This window comes from Garra rufa, chromosome 11, assembly GCF_049309525.1.
Source record: "Garra rufa chromosome 11, GarRuf1.0, whole genome shotgun sequence".
NCBI classification, from domain to species: domain Eukaryota; kingdom Metazoa; phylum Chordata; class Actinopteri; order Cypriniformes; family Cyprinidae; genus Garra; species Garra rufa.
Window position 1 is genome coordinate 5,683,185 of NC_133371.1, and position 22,942 is coordinate 5,706,126.

Below are 22,942 nucleotides of genomic sequence, written 5' to 3' on the forward strand. Positions count from 1 at the left end.
CAACTCGATGACGCAGCAGCACAACAGAGGCCTGTGGAACGATTGCTGGGCTGAGAGAATAACAGAGAGGCGCTGCTTTGGCTGGCCTTGACACTCAAACACACACACACACACACACACACTCTCTGACAAACACACACACAACGACACAAAGGAAGTACTGCTGAGAGAGAGCAGCTGATCTGGCCCTGAAGGAGAAACTGTGCTGCAGACTCTCTATCCTTCGCTGTCCTCTCAACCATGGCAGAACAAACTGATCTCACCCTGGGCCAGACTGTTTACCTCTACAGCTACATCTGCTCAAATATGGAAGAGGAGGAGGAATAGATCAGGTATATATCAGCCCCGCTCACTCAAAACGCTCTTTTTCGCTCTCCTACTCGCTCTACTAACACACAGAGAGATTGTGAGTTGTTGTCCAGTACTGCTGACTAAAAAGAGATTTCCGCTGTGGGACTGGTGACACCGGTGAGTGGGCATGAAATGAGTGTGTACGCTTGTTTTGAGTGTATACTGTGGGAATCCATCCAGATGGACATTCCGGAGACAGTCGTTTGAGTGCGTTTCACTTGATTGTGTTCCAATAAAGGCGGGCCTTACTGTAATAGTGACATAATAACTTGTAAACAACATAAAACTAAACTATAACCTGCTTTTATATAACCGTAAAGCTTTTCAATAGTTGCAACGTGAAATGTTGTAAAGTAGTCCAAAAATAATAAAACATGCATACTACATATTGCAGGACTGGATCACGTACGTCTGCAGGATGACCACCAGGGGGCATATCAGTTTGCTTCCTCGCTCAGACAGACATTTAATCGCACCGACAGGGACCAGAGGAAAGACGATCTCGATTATGAGGAGCGGTATCAACAAACGCCAGGTTGGTAAAGGGATTTTAATCTAAGTGTGTTATTTAAAGCCTTCTAGTCACTTGATGGCATGAACCGTAAAACTGTTGCCTGCCTTTTTGCTCTTGCTCCAGAAAGATGACAATTTTATTGTGGTTCTACAGTATGTATGTAATAGTGCTGTTTGACTTTCACTTGTTTGTCTGAAGTTGGTGTTATAAGCGGTTGAGTTTCCATCCATAATTCATTACGAAACACAGCGGCCCACATATTGACTTAGGCCTCATCTTGATCGTCAGAGCGATTTATCATAGTGCTCAGTGTTTTCTTTCGCTTTCTTCAGGGTGGCCGCGGATCCTTAAAAAGTCTTAAAAAGTCTTAAATTCCGTTGTCCTAAAATAAGGCCTTTAAATGTCTTAATTTGTCTTAAATCTAAATCCAAGGGTCTTAAATTTTTTACACTTTGAAAAGGAAAAGTTTATCGTTTTGTGGAGAATCTCCTGCGCAGGTTCTAAATCTGTTATGTTGCTAGACACGCGCTTGCTTGACAACGCCTCAGTGTTGCCAGATTTAGCGGGTTTCCGCCCAACTACACGCATTTGAATCGCAGATTAGCTGTTAAGTTTAACCATCATAGAGTAAAAGTTTATAATTAGCACATGTTTTTACTTTGCCGCACACAACTGGCGCGAGCACGCGCAGAGAGAGAGAGAGAGGAGAGAGAGGCGCGCGGCGCGATTCACACAGATTGATTCCTCTTTAACTGCTATTTGAACGGAAACGTACATACCAAGTCATGTCTTAATACCCGTTTTGGTATTCTGTTTAACAGTCGTTTATGTCTTCAGTGAACCGAAACAGCTGAGAAAGAGATGCGTGCCAGTATTCGGTTTGGGCATTTGGCCTTAAAGAGACAGCGTCCTATAAATACCTGCAGTGAGAAACACTAGTTATTTTACAATTAATTATTAAATTTCCCCTCCTGAATACTAGTGTTATTGATTTTATTACTAACTTTATGTTGTATTCATTTACACTTGTCATTTGTGTAATTGTTCTTGTTTTGTTACTGAACTTTAGTTCAGATAGTAGTTTTTGCTGTGGATGAGAAGTAGCCTACCTAAAGTAAGCATTCAGTAATTAGGAAAAAACAAACTTTTTTTTTTTTTTTTTTTTTTTTGCTGATCCGAAAAATGATCCGATCCATGACTCAAAATCCGTGTTTGTTACACTGTTACATTGGCTTCAAAGTGTGTGAGAGCCTTGACTTTGTCATGGAATAGAAAATAATTTCTTCTTCTGGAATAGTGTTTTCTGTCGAATATTCCCAAGAATAATCAGTTAAATAAAATAATAATTTAAAATATCTTCATAGTTTTGTGCTAGACTTTTGCGGGACTTTCAATTTGGTCTTAAATTTTGTTTGAAAATGGTATTAAAAAGTCTTAAAATGTCTTAAATTTAACTTGGTCAAACCTGTAGACACCCTGTTTCTTACTTTATACTTAGGCCATTTTGGCCTTGAGTGGAAGATTCATGCAGTGAGCTCAGTTCATGCAGGCCTCAGAAGTATTAGCATCTTTGATGCTTTCACAGCCACATCCCACACATTATTGAGTGACGAAGAACAAAAGTACTTCAGCCATGCAGCACTATGTTAACGGTTCACTGCGTACTTGCATAGTTGATATGACTCAGTGATGACTGTGTTGTGGCTGCAATGGCGGAACTCCTTACGCCCCGAGGTTGTTTAGAACCAGTATGTCGCATTGCAGAGGAATTCATTGCAACCATTTGTTTTTTTCAGGGGGAAATCACTTGCTACAACATAAAAATCTTCAACTTTTGTTTTAATGAGGAGTTAGAGCAATATGTAGCTCCCTGGTCCAATAAAAACCAACTCTCCAACTGATGATCCTCGTAGTTTATTCACAAATCCGTCACATTAATCAGTGAAAACTGATTGAGGACCAACGTAAGAACAAGAAGTCGAAATATACCTTGTTTCTTCTTTTAAACCAGGAGATAAATCCTTATGAACCATAAACCTTTGAGGACATGACCATGTGTGTCTGGCTCTTCTTCCGTACTGAAATGTTTAGCGTGTACTCGCACTATATCCGCTTCAAAATAATAGACTTCCTATTACCATAACACAAATTAAAATAAATAATGAACAACAAAAACATACAACCAAATCATTAACGCAATACTAGCAGGAAGTGCTCTAAATCAAAATGGAAACATTTTTTGTTTATGGTTACTCAGCCACTTTTTCTTAAACGCAGAAGAAATTGGTGGATACAGGTAGAAAACATGCTATACATGCTAAAAACCCATAAATCCTTCTTTTATTTTAAATTACATACATAGTACACATGCATTTTTATCGTATAAGTTACTAAAATACATTCATTTGACACAAAACAAGACATCCTGAGGTATTACACACTGCAAAAATGATTTTCTTCCTCAGCATTTGTCTTGTTTTCTAGTATAAATATCAAAGAATTCTTGAATCAGGATGCATTTACTTGACAAGTAAAATGACTTAAGATATTATGTTTCGTTTTCTAAAGAAAAAAAATCAAAATTTTTCTTTAAAAAAAAAAAAAAACAAGCAAAAATATCTGCCAATGGTGTAAGAAAAATAATCTTAAATCAAAGGCTTAACAAGATTATTTTGCTTGCCCCATTGGCAGAAAGTTTTGTTTGTTTTTTAGATATTTTGGATGAAAACCAGACAAAAACTCTAAGTAAGAAAAACATTTTTTGCTGTGTAATTTTTCCTGACAGGGTCAACATTTTTTTCGTACACAGATTTTTGCTAAAATGCTTGGCCCACAGTTTTAGGGTTAAAGAATCTCCTTAAACTCCTTAAACAGACAGTTCATATCATGAAGGCGGTTTATTCAAAAGATCCAATAATTTGATATTCCTAGATATGCATAAGGGAACTGTGAGCTTGTGGGCTGGATGGTTCAGTGATCAATCTAGTCTTCAGTTCTTATTTGACCATCAGTAGTTTACTTATAAAACAACCTGGGAGCTGAACACAGGCCAGGCCACTAGTGAATGCAGCCTTTGTTACAGCAGCTTGTCTTCATGGCACTCAGGTAATCAGCACTCAGCCCTGTTTCCAGAAATAACCGCTGGTATCTGGGCATTAGGTTCACATGCTGCACCGCGAGCTGAAGGAAGATTAAAAGAGACACTCTGGTGACTTTAAAAGCAGGCCTGGTACATTACCTCAGATGTAAATAAAGGCTTATTTGATGGAAAACTAAATAAATATAGCCTAAATATAGCCAAATGCACCCTTCTTGATGATGCAAAGTCTTTTTGTAGACTTTTAAAAAAAATACAAATTTTGAGAGGAAACAAATGAGGTCACTAATTTAAGTAGGTAGACAAAACTTTGTGACTCTTTGTACAGATGCTCAAATTGTATTCTTTTAGTCAAGCACAAAAGCCTTTTTGGATCATTAGGATTGTTCAGCTAAAAGAAGGACAAAACAAGTATTGATAAGATATTGATAAAAAATTTTTTTCATTGTTCATTTTTCACTCACACTTGTTATGCTGATAATATAGTTTATTACAAATTACAAAAAGAATGTGGTCTCAGACCTCAGATTACAAGAATTGTTATTGCTATACAGTGTCTATTGTATTTTAATAAGATTCATTAAAGTTGAAGTGTGTATAACCCAGTAAAAAACACTTAAAATACACTTACTTTGTACTAAATAAACTTCAAATCCATTAATGGTGCCATAGAATGCATTGATACAATATTTCAAATTGTTCTCTGATATCTACATGAAGGTATACGGCATAGGAAAGGGCAAAAATTCTCCAGAAACGGTCATTTACAACCCTAGGATTTGTCCCTAGAATGAAATGGTCTGTTATTGCCTTATTTGGAAGATTCATGAATAATAATGATGAGCTCTGCTCTGATTGGCTGTCTCACAGAGCGGCTTATTTAGCTCTCACAGCAGGAAGGAAACACATTGAGGAAAGTATATATTTAATTACAGAGCTCGCGCCGCTATTAATATGCGGGGGACTGAAACTGCCGTTTTGAATGTACTATAACTTTTTACTTTCACTTTTGAGATTTGCAATCGCACGTCCTCTGTGTAACGTTATACTACAGCGGCAGTACTTAGCACACATTTGACAAGTTTAGATTCTTGTCAGCGGTGTTCAGGATCTGTAAATCATTGGCCATCGTCCGCACAGTCATCTCTCCTTACTCTGTTTGTGTGGTAAGTGAAATCTTATGTACTGCAATGTAAAAGGCTACAGCTAGTAAGAAGCTAACCGTGTCCCTTCAGTGGCTTGCCTTATTTTATTAGAATGCCTTATTGTTTTGCGTGCCTTTCTGAGTACAGACACCAACCCATCCCTGCACTTAACATCTCCTGCACAACCTGGAACATAACATTTATACCCATGACCTGCCATTTTCACTATTGTCCTCGCTTTGTTTTTTCACAATAGCCTACCCACATAACTTCTGATGATTGGGCGATGCAAATGTTGGGTGCGTGACTATTAATGATCCTGAGACTATAACGTCATAGTCATAGTGTGTTATGTTGGAATTGGCCTCTTTTTCAGTGGTCTTTTGCAAACACCAGATTTATAGGAGGAAACGATGGTGTTTGAGACTCACGGTATAGCGCTTTTCACAATACAAATCGTTTCAAAGCAGCTGTACAAAAAAAAAAAAAAAAAAAGTAGGCTACTACAATATATTTAGTAGCTTATTAGTGGTGACTACTGTATGTTAAGTCGATGTACATATGATATAAATGTTAAAAACAGTAATGGTGTATTGGTATGTCATGTCCATGTACACAGCTGTTATTATTCAACTATGCCAAGTTAAATACAGTTTTCCATTCTATAGCACCTTTAAATATATTGACATATCACTTAAGACTTACTTATAATTAAACTTTATTTGGAGTATTTCTTTATTGCACAAATGTGTTTTAATATCACTATTAGTTCCACTTCAACACAATAAAATATACTTCAGTACATCTTTAGTTGGAGCTCAGCACTACTGCACAATTAAAGTGTATTAAGCACAAAATTAGTCGTTCCAGTTTAGCATACTTTGAGTATAGCAGTTTAATATACCGAATATAAAATTGCATGGGATTTGCATTAAGCACATAAATATGTAAATGTATTTGTAGAAGCTTAGAACAAAATAAATGCATTTCAGATACATTTTAGTATTTTGTTTGGAAACATTGGACAATGTGCCAGTGTTGGATACTGTGTCCTAGAGCTGTGGATGCAGCATAAGGCAAAATCAATAGTTTTTAGTTATCATTGCAGCTAAAATAATTGCGGAAATGCCATATTAGCAGTCAGCCGTGATTCGTTTATTATGCTGGTGAAAGTTTCCAGTAATACCAGGGTTAAGTGAGATGACGCAATTTGATCTTAATATGTTGATTATCATGACGTGAGTGGCTCAATGTAGAAAATCTATTTTAGGCTACTGATATGACTGCAGTCTTTATCTCATCTTAAAACAATTCATGTTATGAGTAAAAAGATTTATAAATATTCGGGGTTTTTTTTTCAGTTATGCTGGAAGATAGAAAGAAATGAACAAGAAAAATATGTGACCCTGAACCACAAAACCTTAAAGGGATGGTTCATCCAAAAATGAAAATGTGATGTTTATCTGCTTACCCCCAGGGCATCAAGATGTAGGTGACTTTGTTTCTTCAGTAGAACACAAACCAAGATTTTGAACTCAAACCGTTGCAGTCTGTCGGTCATATAATGGCAGTCAATGGGACCCACAGCTTTGAGAGTCAAAAACCCCCCATTAAATTAAACCCTGTGGCTGGTGACGATACACTAAGGTCTTAACACACAAAACAAGCGGTCTGTGCAAGAAACTGAACAGTATTTATATATTTTTACCTTTGATCCACCGCAGTGTCCAACTGTCCTGAGCGCGTTCACAACAGCCGGCGGGTGACGCGTCAATGTGCTCTGGCATAATAGATGCACACATGGAAGCCATCTGTCGTCACGCATTGTTTACACAGAGAGATTGTGAATACGACAGCTACTCTAAATGGTAAATGGTTACGAAAAGATTCTAAAAGATCTAAAAGATTACGTTTGCTTGCGCAAACTCATCCGGGAGTGTTGACCTTTCACCGAACTTTAAGCCTGATCGACTGAAGTTCTTCATCACAATCTGTTATTACCTGTCATTGTCATATTTTAGTTAGAATAACACATTTAATTGCTTTTACTTTTTATTCACATTTCATGAACCTACAGGACAACAACAACAACAACAACAAAAAATACACTAGGACTTGGGTAAAAAAATAAAATAAAATTCTCAATTTCAATAGATTCTCAGTTTAATGAACCAATATCAATTCTTAAATCCCAATCGCTCTTTTGGGCAATGCTGTTTTGCGTTGATGAAAGATCAGTACATAGTGCGCCTGCCATCCAATAAATCGCAATAGGCTGAGCTCTGTTACTTTAGTTTTGATATGAAACAAACCCTCAGATTTCAAATTCTGTCCATTTAATAAAGAAATTCAAGCAATAAATACAGTTTTGTCATTCCTTAATGTGGTGTAAAAGATTGCTGTAGCTAAAGTGGATCGGCTACTTGCCTGTGTGTAATCAAATGCGTAACAAAAGATTCATGACAGTTTTGTTTTTGTTCTGGATCCCATGCTCTGCTGCCACACTGGAGCACACTTTCAAAAACTGGACAGTGTAATCTGTTAAAATGATGGACAGCCTTTAGATTTTTCCATCACTGATAAAAGAAATTCCGTCAATGACGGACAATTTTCGGTTAACGCGACCTCTGGTTCAGTTTCTTGCACAGACTGACTGTTTTGTGTGTTAAGACCTCAATGTATCGTCACGAGTTTTTTGACTCTCAAAGACATGGAGCCCATTGACTTCAATTAAATGACTGACAGACTGCAACGGTTTGAGTTAAAAATCTTCGTTTGTGTTCTACTGAAGAAACAAAGTCACCTACATCTTGGATGCCCTGGGGGTAAGCAGATACACATCACATGTTCATTTTTGGGTGATCTATACCTTACCTATAGCCAAAAATACATTGTATGGGTCAAAATTATCGATTTTTCTTTTATGGCAAAAACCATAAGGATAAGTAAAGATATTTTGTAAATTTCCGAACGTAAATATATCAAAACTTAATTTTTGATCAGTGATATGCATTGCTAAGAATTTAGCGATTTTCTTAATATTTAGATTTTTTGCACCCTCAGATTCCAGAGTTTCAACCAAATATTGTCCTATCCTAACAAAAACATCACCCGTACATCAATGGAAAACTTATTTACTCAGCTTTCATGTAAAGTATAAATCTCAATTTAAAAAAAAAATACCCTTATGACTGGTTTTGTAGTCCAAGGTCACATTGATTGTTAAACAAAACAAACACAGGTTAAAAAAAATAACCATAAGTAGAATTTCCATCCAGTATTTATTTGCAGTCTTCACCCTGAATAAAAGACATACCCAGTCTGGCCCACGAAATATAATAACCTGCAGATGGAATGTGAAGTAGCGCCTCCCTATCCCTTTTCTCCCGTTCCCTCCCTGCCGTCTCCTCCCTCTCCAGCGCTCTCTGCAGAGCAGCCGCATCTCTTTGCATCAATCAGCAGCCATGTTGAAGGTGAAACCTACAGTCGTCCACCACCTTTCCATCTTTCCACTTCCTCCCAAGCTCTCATTCTCTCTTCAGCGCTCTTGTTCACTCTCTCAGCGTTTACCGTCTTATCCTCTTAACCTTTCTCTAGCAATCCGCCATGTTCTCTTCCTGTCCTTGTCTCAAATCGCCATTTCTGCTTGCTCATGCACTCTCTCATCCTGTTGTTCTCCTCGGCTGCTCGCCCTCCTTCTGTTCGATATCAGAAATGTGCAATGGAGAAGCAGACTGTGTAGTCTCTCTCTCTCTCTCACTCTCTCTCTCTCTCTCGTTCTTACTCTCACACCCACCCGCCACTACAAAGATGCACGCATAAAGATGTCGCTGCACCATCAAACAGCAGCGCTCAGATGTGCACAAACACACCGGACCAGAGAAAAGCACGTTTCATTAGGTGGGCGAAGCAAGCATGCCTGTGCATTTAAATTCATATCTGTTCATAATCTTTTTTTTTTGGAGGAGTGAGGGGGCTCATCTGAAATAGCATCGCTGTTATTTATTCCACGTGATGGAAAATGTCAAAAGCCACCTCGTGCCTGGTGCCGTTTTTGTGTTGACACCAGCGGTCGAGTTGCAGCAGCATCCACCTCTCACGGCACGCGAGCGCTTCTCACATGTTAGCACGCTGATGCGTTTTCTCCACGCTCTCTCGTTCCGGATACCCTTTTGCAGTGGTTAATGAAGTTGCAGTGCTTGCTAGCACGCCGCATCTCTTTTCCGCTGCTAATAATGCACAGACAGCAGCGGCGCTGCCCTGCCCGACTATTTATAAACTCCACAGTGGGCGAAAAGACCCTGGTGGCCAGCTAGTGAGCGTACGGAAGGAGCGAGACCTATAGAGCGCTGCGGTGGAGCAGACTGATGCCCCCTGCCACCTCTGGACTGGGCGTCTCACGCAGAGAGGGCACTGGGACTAGGGTGAACGAAAAAGAGAGAGAACGTGTGAGAGAGAGACAGAGCAAGCAGGATAGACTTATAGGAGAGACTGCGATCGCAGCAGAGAGCAGCAAGTGACGGGTTGAATCTAAAAAAAAAAAAGAAGCTGTAACACTTTCGCCTGCGAACGAAACATCTTTCAGCCATCAGTGGGTCGCAGGAACGAGGAAGGCGTGAGCGATGTTTTCCGCTCTCCGTCCACTGAAGCGCTTTCTCTGATTAACTGAAATAAAGGTACGTTCAGCATGCTTTTCCCTCCAGTTTCAAACAGACACAGTCGAGCGCGTTTTTTGCAGGGCAGTGCTTCAAGACTCATATGGTTTTATCTGTAAAAATCAAAGCGTTTCGCTCTTTGTCTGACTGGACGTCTCATACTCATACTCGAATGTTTCTTTCATCTTAAAATAGTTTGAGGGAAGACAGGGGATTTTTAGTTTTTCGCTATTTCGCTCATCCGGTATGGTAAGTCATGTTAAGGGTGTGGCAGGTAGATATAACCACAGATGCCAAACAAATGCCAATTTACGCTTGTATAAAATGCCTTACGGCATTAAGCGAAAGCTTCGGCAGCTGAAAAGAGCATATCAACATATTTTTTTTTTTGAAAGGGCCCTTCAACTTAAATTAGCATTGCCATCCAGCTCAGTCTATGGGATGTGATTTAGACAGTGTGCTAGTCTAAACACACACACACATTAATACAGATAACAGTGATCCCTGGCGATTGTCCGCTGCAAAATGCTACCAGGGCTTTCCAACATGGTGCGGTCTGTAAGAACGGATGGACGGATGGAAAACACAACCGGCTGCTCGGTCGCCATTCATACAAATCCCAATAAGTGCTGCGCCACAGCATGTTGCCGTGACAACGGAGGCCTGTCAGATAGAGCAGGCGGATGTTTTCCCAGCGATTAGGAGAGGTCTGCCTTTCCCGTTTAGAGCAATCACACACAAACAGTAGAGATTAAAATAGATCCTCAGTAAGAGCATATCCAAAAATCTGGCACAAACGGTTTCAGCCGTTTCGTTTAATGCTCAGTAAAGGTACAGTCTGAGCAGTAATGCTGTGTCATGATGTTTCTGATGAGCAGAGCTGATATATGGTAGATGTCGTGTTTGTGGCTTTATTTCCTTTTCTCGTTCTGAGCAATGCATAATGCATCACTGCGACCGCAGAAATGTTTTTCTCAACAACTTCAGAAAGTTGTAGGCTTTGCCTGTCAGTCATTTTGATGTTAATATTTAATGCTGTTCTTAGAATCTGCACTCGAAAATCTATAATCGCACGTCCAAACAAAATCGACCTTTACAGTCTAATAGAACCCTACGGGCGGCCATTTTACTTTATGCCAAGATGCTCTTTGTCGTGGTTTTAAAATGGCTGCTGCGTTCAAAGAACAACCACCTCAACAGAGACACGCAAACCAATACCTTATCGCCAGACTCGCACGCAATACTTAAAAAAGGAAGGTGTCTACACACTGCAGATCATTTATTCTAAATTTATACTTGAACATGGTCGATTCATTGCAAATGCTCCACTGGAACCTGAACTACCAACAATGGCAAAGCGTGACTTTATACAAATGATTGATATATTCCCCTTGGACCGGCAACCACTTTAGTAGATCTTCAAAATTCGTATAGAAAATAGGTTTTGGCAATTAAAAAGGATGTTTGAGGCCCAAATGTTTCATTTTAGAAGCCAGTGGCAATCAATTGAATAATAATGTGGACCGTTGCATGGAAAAGGATGCAACGTACACAAAAAGAGCAAGACAGAAAATAGTCTGACATATTTCCACTTTGCAGTGGCAGGTCAGTCTTCCTCCTGGGTGCACACGAACTTGAAATAGATAGTGAGAAGCAGAAATGGGTCAGCTTGCCACACTCTTAAAAATAATGTTGGTGCACGATGCCATAGAAGAACCTGTGTTTTTGTCTAAATGGTTCCATAAAGAATCTTTAAAATATGAAGAACCTTTCTGTTTCACAAAAGGTTCTTTGCGGCGAAAGGAGGTTCTTCAGATTATAAAAAGGTAAGAAAAAGATGGTTCTTTAAAGAACCTTTGACTGAATGGCTCTTTGTGGAACCGAAAATGGTTCATCTATGGCATTGCTGTGAAGAACTTTTATTTTTAAGAGTGTAGGTTGGAGATTCTAAAGGGCTTGTATTCCTGTACCACCTTTGTTCATTTCCTCCTTGTGCTACTGTGAGATAAACAAGTGTTGTTCACTTGGTCGCTGACAGAAGACAAATTTAAAAGGGACAAATAATTAAGAAAGAAACAATGCATATGCGGTGTAAAAATGTTGTTAATAAAAGCCAGTGTGTTGTTATTGTTTTTGCTTATCCGTGTCCTTTATTTTAAAGTCATCATGTTTCATTTTAGTCTTTTGTGCCTGTCAAATGTTTCCCTCTCATGACCTAATCGTGTTCAGCTGTTATAAAGTCTGTCATCATTTACTCACCCTCATGTCCTTCAAAATTTTGATGACTTTTTCTTCTGTCGAACATAAATGAAGATATTTTGGGAAATTCCAAAAAAAGTGTTTTTGTCCATAATTCAGTGGGTTCCAAGTCTGCTGTATAGTCAGTAGAGAATGGTCTTTCCAGTTCTTGAGCTATACCACAGTTCAGTGTTAATGGTACTAGGCCTTTCACTTGGCAAATTTGAATGAAATCATTTGCTGAAATATCATGCTTGTCTCTGCTTTGGGCTCGTACAATTAAAAAAAAAAAAACTGACTGTCAGAATATTGTCATATTCTTTGTTTAGTCAAAGACTTTAGTGCACTTTCTGCCTGTCAGTCCTTTAATGTGACACTATTTCAGCTTACAGTCGTCTTAAAGGATTAGTTCACTTCCAGAACAGAAATTGAAAGATAATGTACTCACCCCCTTGTCATCCAAGATGTTCATGTCTTTCTTTCTTCAGAGCGTAAAAAAATTAAATTTGAGGAAAACATTTCAGGATTTCTCTCCATATAATGGACTTCAAGTTTGAACTTCCAAAATGCAGTTTAAATGCAGCCTCGAAGGGCACTAAACAATCTTAGCCGAAGAAGAAGGGTCTTAGCGAAACAATTGGTTATTTTAAAAACAAATTGACAATTTAGATACTTTATATAACCTCAAATGCTCATCTCGTCTCGTCTCTGCGATGCCAGACTGACGGCTGAAGGTCTGGAATTCATGGCAGCTTTCGTTGGCCAAGGCCCGCCCATAAGACTGTTTGATCGACATGTCAAACAACCAATCACAGTTCGTTTCGTTCAGCATCATGTTTCGGTGCGTGGAAATGCCCCCACAACAACAGACTGGCCTTCAACAAGTCAGTCACTGAAATAACCGGCATTGAAAGTTAAATAAGAAGAGGGAGAACAAGCAGTAAGTCAGTAATTTGTTCGCCAACTTAGCAAATGTGTATAACAACAATGGCGTCTGCATGAGCACATTTTAGCAAAACGCCGAGTAAATCAGTCTGCGCTTTGTTTCCCTGCGGACCGAAAATAAACGTGACACTCGCGTCTCCCGGACATCCGATCAAATTCAACTAATCAGAAGACGACTTCGACATTCCTGAAGTGTTTCCAGTTAAGTGCACCATATGCATCAGGGCCCATATTCACAAAACATTTTATCTTACCACTAGGAGTTCTCCTAAATAGCAGTAAAAGTTTTTAGCTAAGAGTTTTCTATTAAAACCTATTCACAAAACTGCTGAGACAAACTTTTACTAAGGTTTTACGGGGTTGACCTCGTTGCTATGGATGATGTCAGCATGCTTATTAACTATGCACACAGTGATTGGCTGATAGGGGAAGGGTCTCTGTGAGAGATTTGTTCATAGAAATAGCATGATATTAAGTTGCCATATTCAAAATAATTTTTTTAAAAAGATGTTCCCATCAAGATTTTAAAATGCAGGCTAAGTGTCACGAATTAAACAAGTATATGTTCAGCTGATTATCAGCTTATTACTTGTGTGCTCCTCAGAAACAATTAGCTAATATGCAGATAAACAGCCTTTTTTATTAACAGAATAGAATAATCATGGCTGATAAGATATGCAAATGTAAAAGAAAACCAAACTGGATGCAATAACGGCTGTTACTTCTTGCCCAACTTGTTAATGGAAACAAAGATATAATCCAATAAGGAAAATTTGGAGTTGGAACAATCTCCAAAACCAAAAAATTAGCGTGGGAAAAAAAACGTGTGCAAATAAATACAGTGTGTTTCTAAAAAGTTTAAGTTCTGAGGCAGATTGCCATCAACAGCCATTTAAGGATAGTTGTGATTTGGTCTTAGTGATTTAGGAGTCCTCTTCACTGCTCGTAACATTTCACAGATTTAGGAGCTAGTTTTAGTGCTAAAACGCTTTGTGAAATACTCTTAGAGCAAAAATTCAGGAGTCCTAATTTTAGGACTGACACACCCAATATTTTTAAGATTTTCTCCTAAATCAGCAAGTTATGAGCTACTTTTAGCCTTAAGATGTTTTTTAGCCTTAAAGATTCTAAGAATCCTCTCAGAAAGCTTAAAAATTCCTACATAGGAGTCTTAGCTTAAGAGTGATTCAGGATCAATCTAAGAGCAACTCTGAGTAAAGAAAAGACTAAAACTTTTATCTTTGTGTGGAGGCGTGGTTGATCCCGTTGCTAGCTATGACACAGCCTTTTGAAGACTGTGATTGGTTGGTTGTCCAAGAAGGAAATAAAAGAGCACTTTTAAGTGTAGGGTCTAGTTTAAGCCTTCACTTTGATATTATAGGCATAATTTTTCCTGTTTTACCGCACTACCACACACACACATTATATACGTTTATATATTTTATATGTTTATATATTTTTATTTACCACGCTGTTAATGTTGTATTTCATGTATTTGATAAGTAATGAACAGCAGCATACAATTATTACTGCTGCATAGCTGCATTGTTTCCAGTTGCCAAATAAGTTCATGTAATAAATCTAGTGATTTCTTCCATTTCTGCACTATGTCAGAGATGTTAGCATGTCTAATAAAATCAGTCACAAACATTATATCTGCACAATCTCATGTGTAGCATCTTATGAAATCAATCTCATGCATTGTGTGCAAAATATTGCATTGGCCTCCTCATGTTTTGTCAATGTTCTCCACTGCTAAAGAAACTCTTAAGCCTCTTAAAAGTCCTCGTCCCTACTCCTAACAATTTGGACCTTAAGACCTCTTTTAAGGGTTAAGAATCTTTCTGAATTACTCTTTTTCTTTACTAGGATCTTTTCTTTAATTTTAAAAGGAAACACCCACATTTCTAAGAATTTTCTTAGAATTTTGTCACTAGGAGCAACTCTTTGCACTAAGATTTTGTATGAATATGGGCAATATATGCACTAGGAATATAGGAATATATGCACTGGCCATTTTGAAGCTTTATAATGGCAGTGAAAGGCTGAGATTTTGAAGTCCAATAAAATGCATCCATCCATCATAAAAAGAGGGGTTAATAAAGGCCTTCTGAAGCAAATCGATGCATTTGTGAAAGAAAAATATCCATATTTAAAACTTTGGGTGTGTTCACACTTGTCATGTTTGGTTCGATTAAAACAAACCCTAGTGCGATTGCTCTGTTAGTGTGGTTCGTTTGAGTAAGTGTGAACGCTGCCATCCGAACTCTGGTGCGCACCAAACTAGTGGACCGAGACCGCTAATAAGATTTGTGGATTTCAAACAAACTCTGGTGCGGTTAGAATGAAATATGGATGCGACACGGACCAAATTCTTCTAAACGAACCAAAAACAGGGAGTAATGACAAGATGCGATGCTATACGACATGATTTCATGAAGGGAATAAGTGGTGTATCCAAAACAAAATGAGCAGAGGGCACACGTAGAGCAACGAGGAGGTAAAGTGCCTTTTATGAGCTCTTTGAGAGTTCGCTGGTGGTGAAAATGAATTCATATGCACACAACAATGAGAGCTTAGTCCAGCCATTGCGTGTATTCGACTTAAAGTCAAATGTACCTTTTTCTTTTGTTTGGAGTGTTCAGTGAATTCCGTCACAAAATATATGTCATTCAACCGGACCAATCAGGTTGAGAACATATCACTATGCCTTTAGGTTTAGTATCTTTAGGTTCGCTGTCAAAAATGCCAGTGTGAACACTAAGCGGACCAGGACCAGATGTATCATTTTTCTTTTTGGTCCAGACCGAATGAACCATACAAACCGAACTACAAGTGTGAACACATCATTGAATTAGAAGTACAAAACAAGGATTTTTAAGACCGATAAAATGTAGAGTATAGCTAAAACAATTAATTTCTTCTTGTGGGTTTCCTTTGCTGTAAACAAAACTGGTTTCTCACAAGAATAGCATATTGTCACCAGAGCTTACACTATGCCTACATCCTGTGTCATCCGCTGGAACACCACTCTCTCATTAAGGTGCGTACAAGAGTTAGCAGAAGCTAGATGTAACTGTTTAAAATATATGGATATTTTACTCTCACAAATGCCTTGATTCGCTTCAGAAGGTCTTTATTAACCTCAGGAGCGGGTGGAGTACTTTTAATGATGGATGGATGCACTTTTTTTTTTGGCCTTTAAAATCTCAACAGCCATTTACTGCCATTTTAAAGCTTGGATGAGCCAGGACATTTATTAATATAACTCTGATTGTATTCATCTGGAAGAAGAAAGTCATATACACCTAGGATGGCTTGAGGGTAAATCATGGGGTAATTTTCATTTTCGAGGGGACCTATCCCTTTCAGTTAAGAGTAAAACTCTGATTTCCATTGGGCCATAACAGCTATCTTATCTGGTGTCCAGTGGACTGGGGAGTCCTTCACAGACATCCAGGCACGGTCCGGTTGTTGGATGAATACGGTCTGTTGGATTATTTGTTAAATATAACGGCCCCACAGAATTTTTACAAAAAAATCAAAACTGATTGGACACATTTTCTACAAAAATGAATTCCTGACTGGTTATTTCTGACAACAGTCCTCAGTCAGACGATATCTACCTTGTATATTTATCCAAATATAGTTTGGATAATAAACCAATTCTAATTTTTATTCATGTTGAGATATTTCTGTATATCATATGTTTAAGCAATAAGGTACGAGAGGCCGTGATGTATCGTGAATAAATCACAGCTGAAGGGCATTGTTAGGGGCCTGCAACCCCTTCAGCCGTAATAAAAATATTAAAATATTATATATATTAAGTTGTACGTTTTCATAAAGTAAAATCATTAACTGCCTTCCGCTGTAAAAAGTAGTCCCTAACTGCTGCAGCTGTGTTTACGTTGCTAAGGGGTGGTTGCTGAGGGGGTTCAATGATACACAAAACCGTATCATGAATACGACACAGCTGCTGACCAATCAGAATTGAGGAATGAAACTAACCGTTTTATAAAATAGATTAAACTATTCTACACTCTTAAAAATAAAGGTGCTTCATGATGCCATAGAAGTACTTTTTTGTCTAAATGGTTCCATAAAGAACCTTTAACATCTGAAGAACCTTTCTGTTTCACAAAAGGTTCTTTGTGGGTGAAAGAAGGTTCTTCACATTATAAAAAGGTAAGAAAGAGATGGTTCTATAAGGAACCTTCAACTGAATGGTTCTTTGTGGAACAAAAAATGGTTCTTCTATGGCATTGCTTGAAGAACCTTTTAAAGCACCTTTATTTTTAAGAGTGTAAGTACAAAACCAAAACCAATGCTGCCAGGTGAGCCTTCTCCCACAGTCCAGGTGTTAGCTCCTCAAACAGACAAAAGGAGCATTCTTAATGAGTCATCATGGAATATCTCACCCGTTCTCAGTCTAGACTCTCTTTGAAGACTTCGCCAGGTCATAGCAGGTTCATCAAAGGACAGCATAAATAATGTCTTTTTTAACCTGTCAGAGAAAAGAAATGAATTTTTATTTAAAATATTGAAGTAGAAAACATTTAATTTTGTCTGTGCAGCTGTTTTATGCTCTGATTTGTGCATGTATTTAGATGTATTTACAAAGTATGCTTCTGTACTCTGTAACCTTGAGAGCAAAATAAATAATAGAAAGCTTTCTAGGGTGCTCAGATCAAGATAGTACGATGAGGAGAACTGTCGTCATCATTCTCAGTAATAAATCTCTACTAGCTTCATCTTTATCTAATTTTCTTTGCATCACAACAACATTAAATGGAAGATGAAATATGCATCTGTCTTTGTGCTATCTTCTATAATTTACATTATCAGTATATGTGTATAACAGATGAATATATTACAGTTTGGTTGTTAACGTTTGCTAACCACATCCGCCAACCACTGTATGTTATACTAACTTAACTGGCTTCATTTGATTACTTGGTTCACCATCAATCATAGCATGTCTAGAAAGCAGTAATGTATGAGTTAAGTCATGCTGCCATCTAGTGGTGTGATGTGATTAGATTAGAGTCGTCTAATAATTACACTTTTGTTCTCATTCTGTGGTTTAAAATGTCTGCTTTTTTATTATACTGCCCTTTTTATTAATGGTTAAATGTTTAAAAGTATGCTTGTTCAATACTTTATGCATTTCATTCTTCTATGGAACACAGGGGAGTTTCTTCTATTGAGCACTGCAGAAGGAAAAAAGTCATACAAGTTTGAAACAACATGTGACCTATACCTTTAAGTCATCATTCATGTTCATGTTATTGAACTATGAACAGGTGTAAGTGAATACCTTAGCCAGTTATTTTCCCTTTTTTTTTTGCTCAGCTATCGTTCAGGACTATGATTAGAGGTCTTATGCCATTATCTTAAAGTTACCCAGATTTAAATTGTTTTTTTTGTTTTACTTTATGTCTCTCCTCTGCAGATGACTGTGGTCAACCCCAGCACTCTTGGTCTGGTGGACAGTTCCCACCCCCAGGCTGTCCTCAGTCATCTTAGTGAACAGCGTTCACAAGGCCTATTCTGTGATGTAATTATCGTTGTGGAGGATGTCAAATTCCGGGCCCACCGGAACATACTGGCTGCCACAAGTGGATATTTTCGCAATGCTTTCAAAGTGCCCGAGGTCTACACGTCCAACCAGGTGCTGGAGCTAACAGACCTGAAGTCGGAAGTCTTTGCTAGCATCTTAAACTTCATCTACAATGCCAGAGTGGAGTCAAGTAGTACAGAGGACAGCAGGTCTTTGGTGGCAGCTGGGAAGCGTTTAGGAATTCCGTTTCTGGAGAAATTGCTAGACTCTGAAAGGCAGAGCTCTAGTCTCTTGCAAGGCCAAGCCTCTGCAAGCTGCGGAAGATCAAACGGTCAATCAAAGTTGGCAGACACATGCACACTGAAAAAAGAAACCCTCAAGCCTGAGGAGTTAGACTGCTCTAAGGGCCCACGGATCACCAATGCTTTCTCCATTACTGAGGCTGAGGCGGTAAACAACCCATTCTCTACACTGGAGCACCGAAACAAAGTTATTGAGGGACTTGAGGAAGGGCATTCTTCTTCTAGCTCCCAAGATACAATCATATCACCCATAGAGAGTGAGCCTGCCAATGCCCTAACTGAGCACTCATATGCAGTGAGCCAGGGACAAGAGTCTAAAGAGGTTAACCAGGAGAATAATAACAGAGTAAGAGATAACATCTTGCCTGTTGTGACTCCATCAAAGACTTTGGTTAACCATAGACTTGGACCTATAAAGAAGCGTCATATACATTGTAACGGTATTCCGACTCTCTCAAGTGAGCCGGTCGCAACCGTGCCCGCTATTACAAGCAAATCTGCGGTGGAAAAGGCTCCCGTTGCTTCATTATCTTCCTCCCAGTTGTCTTCAGATGCAGCACCAGAAATACTTTCCAGTCTCGATCTTGACATTGCACCCTCTCAGGATGCAGAGCCACCCTGCCTCAGTCCTCAGAATACACCCACCTTCAGCTGCCAGCAATGCCCTGAGACCTTTAGCGACTCGTCGCTTCTCACCATCCACATGCAAATACACAAGCGATTTGTCAGTCATTTGTTTTGCAAGTTCTGCCGTAAAAAGTTCATGCATCTGAAAAGACTGCGCAATCATGAGCAGGTTTGTGTGAAATCTCTGAAAGGTCCATCTGAGTTAGAGACAAATAATAAGGACTCTGTGCGAGTCCCGGTCTCTAACGGTACATCTGATGCAAATTCCACACAACACTCTTTACCTCCACCAGATCTCCATGCCCCTTTACATCTAGAGCCCACATTGACTAGTCCCCTTGAGATGTCTCAGGACCAAGTTAAAGGGACCTTAAAAACAAATAGCACTTCAAGGACTTATAAATGTTCTGTATGCAAACGGGCTTACGTGACCCTCTCCAGCCTAAAAAGACATGAGAATGTACACTCATGGCATAGAGCCTACCCTTGCCACTACTGCAACAAAGTTTTTGCTCTGGCTGAATACCGCACCAAGCATGAGATCTGGCATACCGGGGAACGCCGGTACCAGTGCATTTTCTGCCTGGAGACCTTCTTGACTTATTACATCCTCAAGAATCACCAGAAGACCTTTCATGGCATCGATCCCCAGCTGGCTGTCAATAAAAAATCAGCAAACGGTGGACTTAAGAGTAGTGTCTACCCCATAAAGCTTTACAGGCTTCTCCCAATGAAGTTTAGGAAGAAACGTTACAAGTCATACAGTCATACATACTCTGAAGGGATGGAGGGCAGCGATGAGTCCTACAGTGCACTGGGCAGCTGTTCCCCCAACGCTCTTTTTGACAGTTCAGTACCAGCGACTAACTCAGATATTGTTAGTGGTCAGTCCTTATTTTCAATGCCAGTGACGTTCATGGCCACTCCGAAAACGATGGCATCAGAAACGCCTCGCATCAGCTTTGACAAACTCCGTGACCAAAATGTAGGATTTCCTGTGGCGTCTGAGATAGACCAGCCCCTGAAACACCTCTCCGATGATTTCAAGAAAAAGTCTGGATTTGATGGAAAAGGGTCACCGCTTTTCAGCTACAGATTTACAGAATCTTCAAAAGCAATACAGAAGAACACAGAGTCCTCTCTGATGACACGCAGAAGCGATTCTTCAACAGAGAAAAATGCAGAAAATAGCGCAGACATTCTTCCATTCCTCAATATACCATCGGTGTGCTCCTTCGAAGGGTTGAGCAAACTGAGCGAACTCTCGGCAGCAGCTCAGACCATCGAGGACATGGCTAATCAGCTGCTACAAGCAAGACCTGAGAGCATAACAGCAGATCAACCGCCTGTTGGAAAGACAGAAACGTACATTGCTAAGCCTGCATGCCCAGGCCCATCGATTGACAACCAAGTTCTTCCCCTCTGCCAAATAACAGTGAAAATTGGCAATGAGGCAATTGTTCGCAGAAAGATAAAAGGCTCAAAGCTGTTTCCAAAGAAGAGGAAAAGGAAAAGCTGGAGACAAGAGGGCATAGGTCAAAGAAGCCCTGCAGAGGAGAGCATTGGAAGTCCGAGTTTGAGGGTGAGGACAGAAGTCACAACTGCAGTTACAGAAAACGAATCCTATGATGACCCCAATGATCCTGAAACGGACAAACTCTGGCGTCCCTATTACTCATACAAACCTAAAAAGAAGAGTAAGAAAGTGAAAGGCAAACGAATGAGGATGAAACATCTGAGAAGCTACACTAGGCCCTTGTCACCAGAAGCCAATGACAACTTCCGGGAGACGCCGTTCTGTCCAGACGAGAGGATCTCAGCAGACAACTATGGGGTCAGGAGGGAGCCAAGGCATAGCAGCCAAAAGGAAGCTTTCCCCTGTCACAGCTGTGAGAGCTCTTTCTCCAGCCAGACCTCCCTCAGCATGCACATCATCAGCTGCCATCAGCCACGCTGCAGAATATGCGGTAAACAATGTCCCCCTGAAGACACATCCAGCACAGCTGGGCCCACTGGAGAGGATAGTGGTGACTTTATCTGCAAGAGCTGCACGGAGGATGGCTCCTGTTTCAGCTCAGATGTGGCATCCCCCAGCCTGAGCATGGAAAAGCGTTACAGATGTTCTTACTGCCCGCAGCGGTTCCTTTACCTCGCCACCAAGAAAAGTCATGAGAAAAAGCATCTGGAAAAGTCAGGTAAAGGACACAGTTGCAGGTACTGCTCGAAGGTGTGCAAATCAGCAGTGCTGTTGAGCGTGCACGAGAGCAAGCACTTCAAGGCAGAAGATGGAGAAGATCAGGACGTAACCAGTAAAATAAGCAGTTCACTTTCTGCCGGCAAAGAGCGGAAAGGACAGATCAAGCCTGAGCCTTGGGAAAGCATGTATACCAGCTCAGAGACCAAGCCAAAGATGGACATAGAAGCAGAGGTGAAATATCCTACAATCGCCGGTGGCTACAAAAAAACATCTTTGTCATTTCCGTATGCAGCAGATAGGCCTTTCAGTCCTCTTTCTCCAGAAATAAAGAGGAAGACGTCCAAGAAAAAAAGCATTTTGGAACGATCTAAAGGATATGGATTTGAGGACTCTGTGATATGGGGACAACAGGATTGACAAAGTGCTGACTCTCTCCAATCTGTCAGCCAAGAATACCTGCAACCAAAGGAACTTCCCAACAGCCTACAGTTGCTCGAGTCAGAACAGCACTTTGCAGCAAAGAGGAACCTTGTTTTCACACCCACGACAGGAAGGAAATGCATCTCCTCCTGATGTCACACAGAATAATGACGTAAATGACAGGGCAGGCCTTACCACGTTTGAAAAACGGGGAAACAAATGCACATGAAAGTATGAAGAGGTTGGCGTAGTGACTTAGCATTCAAGAGAACTTGTGAGATGTAAATACAGAGTATTTTTGGTCATTGACATTAAATACTTCTGGTAGTTTTCCATGTTTTTCTATGAGAAAAGAAGTGGTTTTATTTTTATACGTTTTTATTTGTCTAAGTCCAGTGAATCTTCCCTATTCCATTGCTCATTGTGTTGTACTCTATGCATCAAGTAAAGTGAACGACTAGCAGCACCTTAACAGTAAAATAACTGCGAGTGATTGTACTTTTACTGTAACTTAACACCTTTACCACCATTTCAATGTTGTTTGCGCACAAATGCATCAATAACTTTGCTGATCTTACTGATAAATGCTAAAAGTGATTTTCCGGAATATACCAAATGTTTACCCTTTCATTTATAAGATTACACCATTTTGTGAAATACTTACAAATCTTGAAATAAATAACAAAAATAACACAAGTCATGTTATTAAGTATATCACAAAAATGCTAAATGCTGTAAAATGTAAAAATGTTAGCAACAGTAGTGTTTTGTGACATTAAATTGAACACAAATGAAAACAAGGCTGTAGTAGGATGTATTCACAGACTTAAATTAAAAAAGATCATTTCATTTTTTGCACAGTGTGCCACAGTTGCCTTGTTTTCATTT

General features: G+C 39.5%; 2 protein-coding genes across 3 annotated transcripts in view; both read left to right on the forward strand.

Moving 5' to 3' along the window:
- The window catches only part of rasa2 (RAS p21 protein activator 2), a 162,698-nt gene that overhangs the window by 120,876 nt on the left and 18,880 nt on the right, over positions 1-22,942 (forward strand). The window lies entirely within an intron of this gene.
- LOC141346135 (zinc finger and BTB domain-containing protein 38-like) lies at positions 68-22,750 on the forward strand. 2 transcript variants are annotated; one of them, XM_073851049.1, is made up of 3 exons: positions 68-332; positions 746-886; positions 18,401-22,750. In XM_073851049.1, exons 2-3 carry the CDS (start codon positions 770-772, stop codon positions 22,049-22,051), a joined length of 3,768 nt encoding a protein of 1,255 aa, XP_073707150.1. In that variant the 5' UTR covers positions 68-332; positions 746-769; the 3' UTR covers positions 22,052-22,750. The 2 variants fall into 2 exon arrangements, with proteins under 2 accessions (XP_073707150.1, XP_073707151.1); XM_073851050.1 differs by lacking the exons at positions 68-332; positions 746-886 and adding an exon at positions 9,265-9,783.

Coding starts and splice junctions, on each gene's coding strand:
- LOC141346135 (XM_073851049.1), top strand. CDS start 770: ATGACCACCAGGGGGCATATCAGTTTGCTTCCTCGCTCAGACAGACAT. Junction 887..18,400: donor GCGGTATCAACAAACGCCAG/GTTGGTAAAGGG, acceptor TCTCCTCTGCAG/ATGACTGTGGTCAACCCCAG.